The sequence below is a fragment of the Schistosoma haematobium genome, chromosome 7 (genome assembly GCF_000699445.3).
Source record: "Schistosoma haematobium chromosome 7, whole genome shotgun sequence".
NCBI classification, from domain to species: Eukaryota; Metazoa; Platyhelminthes; class Trematoda; order Strigeidida; family Schistosomatidae; genus Schistosoma; species Schistosoma haematobium.
Genome location: NC_067202.1, coordinates 11,439,134 through 11,450,967, shown reverse-complemented (window position 1 = coordinate 11,450,967; position 11,834 = coordinate 11,439,134). Strand labels below are relative to the sequence as shown.

Here is an 11,834-nt window from a genome sequence, read left to right as displayed (position 1 = left end):
TCCATATTTTTGTTAGTTATCAGTTTTAAAAAGTGTTTTGGTGATTTTTCAATTTTTTTTTTGTATTGCTTTCTGTTACTTTCTTAAATTATTCTGGCTTAATAGCCGACTCTGGGGTCTTATTATTGAGTTTTGTAGATGGGTGGATCATTCATGGTTCAGAAATATCTCCTGTGTAATTTTATGCGGGTTTATGGTTATTTGTACATTCTGAATTTTCCATAAAAGATTTGCGCTTTTCAAGGTTACGGGTTTTCTGTTGATATTAACACGTGTTATTGATTGCACCATACATGGTTTATCTAATCTAGTGATCGCTAGATCAGCAGTGGTAATGTGTTCTAGCTGAAGGGGATTTTTTGGAGAATTGGTTTAATTTGTTGGTTGTATTCATCATAGATTGGTCTCACAGTAAGGGAGCTATTAAAAGCCAGCGGCCGATGAACAGGTGTTTCGTCCTGGTTTGGGACTCTCCAATAATCTGACTCGGTAGTTCCAATAATCAAGTGTCTATCATGAGACGTAAAGGTCCTGGTCTCAGTCCCTGATTGAGTTGTAGGTACGCGTTACCACTGAGGAGTCTCATACTAGGATGAAGTAGCTGACCAGTGCTTTCTTACTCTCTATGATACTCCAACTAAGGTCAATCTGTGATGAATAAAACCTCACAATCATTAGTAATTTCTGAATGTTCCTAGAATTTACTGTTCTTCAAAGATTACTATTATTTTAATCCTATTCACTGAATATTTTCGAAAATGTTCCTTTGTTCATAATTTTGCCTTGTAGTTACGATTCGGTGTTTCCGCGAAATTCGATACCCCTCTTTCCGAGTTTAGTCATCGAAGTTCATATTTCACATGTCCTGTGTGTATGACTAAGCTAAATACTCGTTGGGCTTTAACACAGCATGCTTTTTCTGAGCATTGGGTAAGTGAAGTGTATTATACGTACCTTTTTAGCAATTGTTTAATTGTAATAGAAATTAATGTCACAAAGAGCTATTTGGTTTTATTTTTAACTGTAAATAAGGATAAGAAATTGATTGGTTTCGTAGTGAATCTTCACCAGCTGATGTGCTAGGGATATGTATTATGTAGGCTCAATCACCGGATACCTCGTTGGGCTATATTGGCTGGTGTTAGAGTAAACTTAAAAGATGCTCTAGGCAACCAAATCAAAACTTGGCATCGTTTCATAAAGTTATTTACTGTTGGCCTAAGCCGTGTACGTAGACGTAGATTACCTGGTTGAGGTGCGCATGACTTTCGTAACCAATTGTTAGAGCCTGGGTGACAGCTCAGAATCATCCACACTGGCGCGGGCGCATTCATTGTTTATTTTTCCTTAGTTCGTAAATCGCGAAATCCCATATAAACTTTTAGTTTTTTTCCACCTAACCTTTCCTACCGGTACTATTCTGACTATGATATCAATGTTGATAAATTTATCTTGACGTTCTTATGTGGTGTGCCAACTTGAGCTGACATACAAATGTATCAGGTTCTATATTATATATGATTGAAACAGCATGTAACCATTAAGTGATTTTTAATCCTGCTAGTAATTTAGTACTTGTTCTTCTTATTAGTTGTGACCTTTCCACTCGTGTACCTTTGTATATATGTGCTTGCATGTATTCTGGTATACCTTATTTATTGTACTACATGTAAAGGGATTCAAACTAATTTACAAATTCGTCCGTGGATTTGGTTGGTCATATCAATATCCAATCTACACTCACTCATTTCCTCGTTTCGGATTTGTCTGCCCATGTGCATCCTTAAAATGTATCCATATTTTCCTCTATTATTACAATGAAGTCTAATGATCTCTGTTTGAAAACAATATTGTCAGCTTATTCATTATGTTAATGCAAAACCTTGAGGGATTTTCTTCTTGATTAAACTCATCTTCCAATTTAATGCTTTCTTTTGTATGTTTTTCTCTCTGTTTTCTTAGGGCACTCTTTGTTATATTTGTTGTATTTATACTGTTAAACCGACTGAAGAAAATTCCTCAGCAGAGAGAAATAATCATAATACAAACCCTCCAAATCTATCTACTATATCCTCGTCCTCCTTCTGTCCGTCGTCGTCATCACCATCAACTGCAGCATCAGTAGCAACATTTGACAGAAGTAATCGAAACGATAAATCAAAATCGGATTTATCCACTACAACATTATGGGATCATATATTTCTTTGTATGAATAAACGTCTTGAATTGTTGACCACTTGTCATCACAGCACACCTACATCATCATCATCATTAATAGGATCAAGGAATGATCAAAATAATTCTGAATGTTCATTGGAAGAAATTCAATCAAATTTTGAGAAAGAAAATGATGGTAAATATTTTTATCATTATCATCATAAAAATAATAAAAATCTTAATAGTAATTGTATACTTTACTAATCATCATTGAAATGACGACTATCAGCTGTTTCTTGCGCAAAATCTGAAACGCGATGATGGATAGTTTATACCTTATTAAAACGCAGCAATATTTGTTTATTAACTCACTTCAAAGTTATAAAATGAAAAGGTCAAAATATAGAGAGCATGATGCATAGTTTTTCGAAGGTAAATAGAAGACTCTTCGTATTTGAAATTAAAGAGCTGATTAGGTAAACAGTCGTTTATTTGAAGCTACAAGGCATTCTTGCTGTATTCCTACGAATCTAGCCATTACTCCTAACTCTCATAGTCAGTACTGCATGTTCTAACTGTGAATCTTTATCCCAAGTTAAACTGCAAGACCGATTCGATTCTTTATTCAGAATCATGGATGCTCACTGCTGAAATGTCTCATTCTAGAACGAAGAAACCTTCCAGTGCTTCCATGCTTTCAGTAGTTTAATATTGATCGGCTCATGTTTTCAATGATATTCAATAATGTTTACTGGTTAGTGAAGAAAGCTCGCCTTTATTATTTTATGGACTCCGGTACTATTACTTAATAACGATTGTGTATACTTGATCGATTACTTTTTTGGAGTCATCAGCCACATCCCATCGGTTTTGTTGGCGGGTCGTTCTACGCAATCATCATAATCCAGTGATTGTGGGAATTCAGTATTAACATGTGTCTCATTCATAAGCGAACAGTGACCCACTGATGAGTTCATTATTATTGTGCATAGTTCATATGTATTTGTTTTTTTAATATTTCTTTCCCATGAATTGATTTCTTCTTTTCAAACTGCATACTTTATGTTTAGTCCGTTTTGTATATCATTCATTTCGGTAGTTTCATTTCTCACCTCTCGATAATATAAAATTTCACAATTTGGGCTGATGTAAATTTGCTTTGAGGTAAATAGAGCAAATCAGTGGATTAAAGTGGTTAAGATTTATGTGTTTCACATGTCTACTCATGTATATAGTGCTTATTGATAATGAGATTGGGAAACAATACATGGACCATGCAAATCAAGATATAATATTTAATTATAAAGTCATTGGCTGTTAGTCTAGACAATTTCGATAGCTAGAGATAACAGTCTAGGACCCATGAACTGACTAATCGTAATGAATCCTGAAAGATTTTATATGAAATCGGTCATATTGACTCTGTTACATACATTTTTTTTTGTGTTCCTCTAAATTTTGAATTACATATCTTGACTAATGTAGTGTACTTTTAATCTATAGCTTGATATCATAACATATGAGATCACTGAATTTTAGTAAAGAATCAAATATTCATTTGTATACACTAAAGTACTATTATTATTGCCTTATATAGAAAATATAGTTATAAACTTCTCAAACTTTCATAGTACACAATGAAATAAGCAATAAATAAATCTAATTTATTATTTGTAATATTAGTTGGTTAGACTAATCCACAAGGGATTGTGGACGGATTTTTTTCTCTTGTTCAAAAAGACTTTATAGAGTAGTAATAGTTTTCTATGAATCTGTATACATGCATATCATTCATTAATTCATGTGACTTTATCTTAGAATTTATGATAGATTTCGAAGTACTTCGCCCTTAATTCATAACCATTTCAATTGATGATATTTTCTACCATATTTATGATGTTTCTAATACTTACAGATTTATCAGTACCCAATACTACAATTGTTATTGACAGTTCACCAGAAAGTTGTGATCATGGTAAATTAGTTTCTTCACAGCAAAACAATTGGAGTTCGTGTTCTGGAGTTGTTAATACTTCTTCATCTTCTATCAGTACTAATATCACTAGTGTCATTACTACTTCTAATACAATGCTTAGTAATCCTCCTATTTTTGTTGTCTCAGTTGGTAATTCTGTTAGTTCATCAATTACAACTGCAACATCTTCATTCATGCCATCGACTGATAATTCTGACAAATATGTACATAAAATTTTCAATAAAAAATCATTGGAAATAAAAAATACATATCGTAAACGTTCCCTTCAAGTGAATAATACTTATGATCATGTTGATGATGATAATAATAATAATAATAATGATCGGGATTATGTTGGGGAAGAGAATGTTATTAGTGATTATGTTACAAATACTGACCATAGTATAAAATCAAAAAATCACATCGCAAACAACTGTAAATTGGTGATTAAATCGAAATCATCAGGATTGAATACTATACCACAGTCCACGTCTGATATTTCTAAAAAACGACGTCGTATCTCAAAAGATTTAGATGATCATACAAAGAACCATGATGCTTGTCATGATGAAATGGTAAAGAACAATTTAACTACTTGTAGTAGTAGTAGTACTATTAGTAGTGCTCCCACTACTCACAACATTACTACTACTACTAGTAGTATGAATTATTCTACCTTTTCTGGTAATTATTTACACAATTCCGATTTAGATGAACAAGAATGCTCAACTATTTGTCCTGATGATAACGTTAATACAGAAAAGTAGGTCTGTTTTTTTTGTGGTTATAAATATACTGGTTTATATTTATTTTAACAGCCTAATAGCTGTCAAGTATGGGTTGGTGTGTGTGTCGTTCAATCCATAGTAGGTAGGTGGGTGGATTTTATTTAGGAAATCATCCTCAAACTGCCATTAATTAACTCTCCGTATTCACTAGTCGGCTTTAGCCTTAGTTTTTAAATAAATAAAAGTCCTTATTCTTTAATAATATATTTGACCATTTAACCACTAATATCGTTTAGCTAAAGATTTCTCGATAAAGATAGGATAATAGCTAGAATTCGATAAGAAATTTGTCTATTTAATTATACTAGTAGTTGTTGATTTATACTCCTAAAAGCACCGACATGCCTAAAGATATGGAATCTCCTTATTTTGGAAATGCTCTTATATAGTCCCACATGTTTATTTCAGGACAATCCTACTCACTGGCTTGACATAGCGAAGGTCTTTTTCTACAAGAAAAATTGAATAGGTCAACGAACCAATGGTTTAGTCGTGAATGCACTTGACTTTCAAGTTAATAAATCACATGTACTTCGATTTGGAAAGTCAGTGAGTAATGTCTCCAGTTGTTGCCTAAGGATTCATATAAATTCAATATTATTCTATCAGACAGTATAAAATATTAAGTTAAAATATAAAACTGATGGATAATATCTCTAATGCATTCATCACAATAAATTATACTGATACGTTAGACCAATCTGGAATCGGCTAAATAATAATTGCATGTGACTGGTCAACAAAAGTCTTAAATTTCTTAGGAATCGATACACCATTCGTACCTTACTTGGATGAGTATACATACATGGTAATTCGATTTCAGTCTTTTCAGTAAAGTAGTCGGTTAGCCTCGTGTACAAGAAGATTGCATATTAGTATGAAGTCACACAGTATTTTCGTTGCCAATGATCAACTCAGTACAAAAAAACATAACTTCTCAGTACACTAGTGCATACTTGATTATTGAGTTGTATAAACTTAGAAATTGACCCTAACTAAAGAACATTAATATTATTAGCACTAGTCTTATCAAATTAATAATGTTAGATCGGAATTGGAGTTTGTGGAGATTGTAGTAATGTAAACAGTTGGATTCATGAGTCGATCTAAGCTAGACCACCATTGAAAAACTGGAAGCACTAGACGGTCGTTTCGTCCTGGTATGGGACTCCACAAACCATCAATCGGATAATATTCATCATGTGCTCACTAGTTACTGGCTTCAAGATGGATTTCCTAGAGTTCTAGTGAGAAGCTATAACCAGTGGAGTCCAATCCGGGTCGGGTAGAGAAAAGTATTTACCTCAAACAATAGATGAATGGTTGCACAAGATCATGGGTCAAGTAATAATGTTAGAGTCTATAATCACACTGTCTGTGTATCTTCATAAAACACATTTTATCAACTACACTTTGAAAAACTCTTCTTTATAGATAAGTAATCAGTATAGATAACTATTATCAGTTTGAACAGTTATAACGTGCTACACAAAATCATAACGTGTACTTACTAATTACTAGTTATAATTTTACAAACGTTTATACCTGTGAATAACAACATGACTTATTACCATTATTATTACTGTTATGCATACTATTACTTTCTGAAATATTTTCACTTCTCATAGAATTTGTGTAATTTGCGGTAAAAAACAAACAGCTGATACATGGGAAGAACATTGTCTATCTCATCGAAATCCTAAAATGGCATGGGACGGTGTTCGAATCTCTCAACCAAATCGACCAGCTTTCTGTGAAGTTAGACCTATTAAAGTCTATAGGTAAATTTTAATTTCCTCTATACCATAGGATTTTTTCAACAATTCGATATCAGGCTGTATTATCTATATTTCATGATGAAGTTTCAACATCATCTTGGTCATACAATACTCTATAGCCTCTTAATTGCTGTTCATTGTACAAACTTCAAATGTATGATTGACAAAAATGGCTATCCTGCAGGATTAATTCTAATTAGTTTTGACTTATTCCAGTTTATAAGGAACGAGAAATCGTAAGAGGAGTTTTAGATTAACTGTGAGTTTTTCTACTTTATTAAGAGTAGAAGGGCTGATGTTGCTACTCTGGCATTCTTACTGACAATTCTATCTCTCTGAGCTGATGGAGTGTGGCAACTCGGACTGATCCATACGTACTAAACAGTTTCTGTATTCGATCTCACACAGTGGTTTTGTGGAAGTGTATTATAATTAGTCATCATTTGTGCTTATAATAACCAACGATAATGTCCACCGATGAGATCTATTGTCGTTCTTTTTTTGAAAAAAAAATGTTCTCAGTAAGATGACGGAAAACTCGAACTACTCCTAATTTATCTTGTGAAGGGTTTGAATCATCTTCTGTATTTTAATCTTTTTTGGTTGACTTTTGATCAATCTTAGTTAACATGTGATCATCCTGTGCAGATCGCCTCGATACAATCATTTTATCATAATTTTTCTATAGGAATAAATAATGGTTATCAGTGGGATCCAGGATGGACGTCTCGTCCTATTTTATATCAACTTGCGACAAACTGACTATATCGGTGCGATCCGCACAACATCCACGTATGCCAACAAAAAGGTGGTCAAAATTCAGTCAAAAAAATTATCAAAAACAGGATAATTAAAAGTCTATACAAAATAAATTAAAATCTAACCCCTATTATACAATCTAGTGCCTATTTGAGCTTAATAGCTCAGTAAATAATGCAGTGAATTCTTGAATTGAAAAGTACATTGTGTTCAAATCCGCGTGTGAATATCAATATCCTCGAATGTTGCAAATACATCTAATTGATAATTTATAAAAATAGAATGAAACTAGCTTCTTAAATTTCACTGATAATCATAATTCATCTATATCCCATCAATCTACTTGTATTGTTTTGTTATCATATTTCAGATGTTACATTTGTTATAGACGATTTACTATTCGATCTTCATGTTTTCGTCATATGACCACTGTGCATCGTTTAAAAAAGTCGCAGTTAGATGCAAATCTTTTAACTGAATTATCTAGTCGTAAGTTTAACTTTTATTGTATTATGATTCCTATTTTATTAGAATTATTACAGTGATTGTTTTAAGATCTAATTGACGAGTCTTAAATAGGACGAAACACGCGTCCTGGATTTCACTGCTAGGCATCATGTTATCTTTGCGTATATCTCATCCAATGTTTCCAATCATTGATCATGTTCATCGATTGTATTCGAACTATTCATCAGTTAGAGTTGAATGTACTTAGCTTCAAGTGTGTCAAAAATTAAGGTAGGTCAAGAGCATGTTTTCAACCTGCTACCTAATTGCTAAAAGTTTAAACTCGTTAATCATTGAATCACTGTATCGGTGTATATGGGGTGAATGCACCAACGTACTTTTAAGATCTACTTTATTTTCAAATTATTGTTTAATTTTTTGATAATTAGTTATTTGTGTTTTCTTTACTCCATTTTAGCAAATTCAAAACGAACAAATTGTCCTGAATTGAATAAATTAAGTTCAGAGTTGGGAAATTGTTCACTTAGTTTATCAAATTACATCAATAATAGTAAAAGTCATATTTCACTGAAGAAACCTGTTAATATTACTAGTACTACTACTAATAGTAGTAGTATCACCACTACTACTACTTCTCCATTGAAGCATCATTCAATTTATAATAATATATCGAATACTGTTGATTCTAAAAAGAATAAAAATAGATCACTAGTGAATAGTAGTATGTCAAAATCGAAATATTATTGTTCTATATGTCATGTATCATTTATTTCTAATGAAAGTTTATCCAGACATTGTATGTCAGCTCATGGACAACAACGTAAACAGAGAGTATAGAATATCTATTTTTGTTTGTTTGTTTGTTTTATTTTATAATAAATTCTATAATTTTTTAACTGCATATTCAACATTACACTATAACATGTACATAGTTTACACATCATTATACACAGATAGATGATAGATGCACATTTTATTTTATTCCTTTTTTTTGTATTTTATATCTCGTTTACTGTTTTTCTTTTCTTTTGAGAAAAAGGGGATTTGTACAGATAGATGTAAGTGTGTGAGTGTGTATGTATGGTAGTAGTGTTCCTTCTCTTTTTTTTTACTTCTTCTTTTTCGTTGTTCTCATTTCCTTGTAATTATTAGTGCTTGTTTTTCTTCTAGATTGTACTTCTCTATTTTCTTTACATCTGTTCTCACATTACATATCAATAAAACACAATACCGTTAACAAATCATGTATGAAATACATGTCAACTATTCGTTGTGTATGTTCTCCCCCCCCTCCCCTTCTGTTCCATAATGTTCTCATTTTCTGTTTATTTATTTAGTAAAAAGTGGAAGAAAAAGCCTGATGTTTAAAAAAAAAAAGAAGGGGTAAATTCACAGTTATTCTCTTTATTGTTTTTTTCTTTTTTAAATTGAACTATTTTGTTTATTTTATTTATTTAAAAAAAAGAAAAAGAAAGTGTACAGTTTATTGAAACACAGTTGAACGTTTATGGTATCTGGGTGTGTGTGTGTGTGCGTATTGTTTGTTTATTTATTTATTTATTTGTTTTTAAAAGAAAGAAATTATCTTTAATTAAAAGTAAACAAGTTTACATTCAACTGAATAATAATCATGATACTACTGTTGTTATTTTCTTCTGTTTAACAATCGAATATGTTAGAATTATAGCGTGATTTCTAGTCTGATAACATGAATGTATAGTTTTATGTAATGAAGGAGGAGGGTAGAATAAATTCTATGCGACTATTCATATCTACATTTTCTGTTGTTTATTTTATATCAAATTAAAGAAAGTTAAAATTCTAATATGTTTGTATGTTTAAGTGATACCGTCAATGGTAAGAATTATTTAATTAGCAGTTTAAACAATATGAAAACAACTATTCAGTTCAATTGAATCACTACAATTTTGTGTATATGAACGTTTCTGTGCTAGAATTCATGAGATCATAAGTAGACAATGGTTCTTACTTGTACTCAACTGGTTAGCTACCAAATTAAGCCGCTTTGCTTATTCTGTGATGATATTAGTTGATTAATTTATAATATAATCAATTTGTCAACTTTTAATCAATATAAAGTAAATTAATGAAAAGAAATAATTGAATTGATAAAGATCATCTTGAATTGATTATTATGACATTAAATGAATCTTCATCTTTTCTTCCTGATGTTTCTTTTTTCTTTATTCTTGTTCGTATTCGGTCACATCTAGGATCCATCTCTTTTCTTTTTTCTTGTTTTACAATAACAAATTGATTTCTATAATAGTAAATCTTTTGGTACACATGATTGATGAAAACAAATTCACCTTTGTAGTTAACCGTCATACTCTTATACTTTCCTTGATTTTTCTTTCCTTAAAATATGAATATCATTTTAGTTATATAATTAGAAAGTTGAATTTGCATTAGGGTTTTTACTGATTGAAACTGAATAATTTTCATAGAAACTATTGTTTAACTTAGAATTAATGATCATTATTTCCACTACTACTACTACTACTACTACTACTACTACTACTACTTCTACTACTACTACTACTACTACTTCTACTACTTATTATTATTATTATTATTATTATTATTATTATGCAGTATACTATTCATGTACTCATAGTAGTTTTACAAAATATGTAAGTTACTATTATTACTGTATTAGTTTGTGTTGTTATAATTTTGTCAGTTTTGTATAATATAACAATGTTACTAATGATTAGTCTGTTATTAAGCATAAAAGAAATTGTAATGAAGATTTTATTTATAAAAGACCCTTATACTGATACAGATTTTCTATAATGGTCTATCTTTAATTGACTTATAATTTGAACTATTCAAATTACTATAATATCCACAAATACACCTTATGATAAAGAAGATATATGAATTTATAATTGCCAGTAATATGTATTATGTCTATCTAATACGAAGTTGAAAGTATAATTTAATCTATGTTAAGGAGATAATTATTTTATCTGTGTTACATATTATGCTGCTATACCTGTTTCGTCAGTTAATCTAGCTGAGATATGTGTTATGTGAACTCATTTACTATCTACTTCAACATGTAATGATCATTAGGGTTGATTAGATCAAAACATTATATCAATTTATAAAGTTTGATAGACTGTTGATCTTGGTGACGTTAGAAAGTGTAAATTTTCTTGTTGAAGTTAATGAAATAATCAATTGATTTTAATGGCTCTATATCTAATTCCAGATCAGAAAGCATTGTGTTTGAATTATGTTCGACTCACCACTTTAATGGTTCTATATCTGACTCCAGTTAAATCGTATGTTTGTTATTGAAATATACGTGATGCCAACACTCGTATATTTTTATCAACTTAACTTGCGTTAGAGAAGAACAGAATAAAATAGGCTAAATACGAGGATAAATCTTTATTGCGTATATTTCGTACACGTTGATTTGAACAGAGAATCGAAGTGAAGGAAACGAATGAATGAATAGGATGAACAATTAATACACATACGATCATATAAAAAACGGTCAGGGTTAATAAACGAATAATTGACAAGGTTAAAATGTGACTTGAGAAGAATAAATAAATTGGTCTGTTCAAAAGTTAGGATGGCCTATGTAGGTTTGACATGGTAGAAGCCTCTCCCGGCTTTGTGTAACTCGAAATTGGTGTCCCTGATCCTAATTTTGTGTATTTGTCTTCTAGATCTTATGTTTAACTATTCATTCTTCCATTTTATCTAAGTATATTCTGCATGTTTTATTGTTTGCTATTACTTTCGTTTTGGTTTCATTTTTTCTTGTCATCGGGTTGATTTAATTGGGTCACAGTGTTAATGTGTGAAGTGTGACAGCTTGGAACATTTAATATATCTACTAGGCCTCATGTGGATTACGACTAGTTGTAT

The 11,834-nt window shown here is 31.1% G+C and overlaps 1 protein-coding gene across 1 annotated transcript in view; it reads left to right on the top strand.

The window, feature by feature from the left end:
* The window catches only part of MS3_00009605 (uncharacterized protein), a 55,778-nt gene extending 44,938 nt beyond the window's left edge, over positions 1 to 10,840 (top strand). The window contains exons 16-21 of the mRNA XM_051217998.1: positions 790 to 930; positions 1,963 to 2,353; positions 4,073 to 4,895; positions 6,549 to 6,701; positions 7,828 to 7,946; positions 8,383 to 10,840. Coding sequence (XP_051064431.1) covers positions 790 to 930; positions 1,963 to 2,353; positions 4,073 to 4,895; positions 6,549 to 6,701; positions 7,828 to 7,946; positions 8,383 to 8,762 — 2,007 coding nt within the window. The 3' untranslated portion in view covers positions 8,763 to 10,840. The remainder of the gene's footprint in view (positions 1 to 789; positions 931 to 1,962; positions 2,354 to 4,072; positions 4,896 to 6,548; positions 6,702 to 7,827; positions 7,947 to 8,382) is intronic.
* The last annotated feature ends 994 nt before the right edge of the window (positions 10,841 to 11,834 follow it).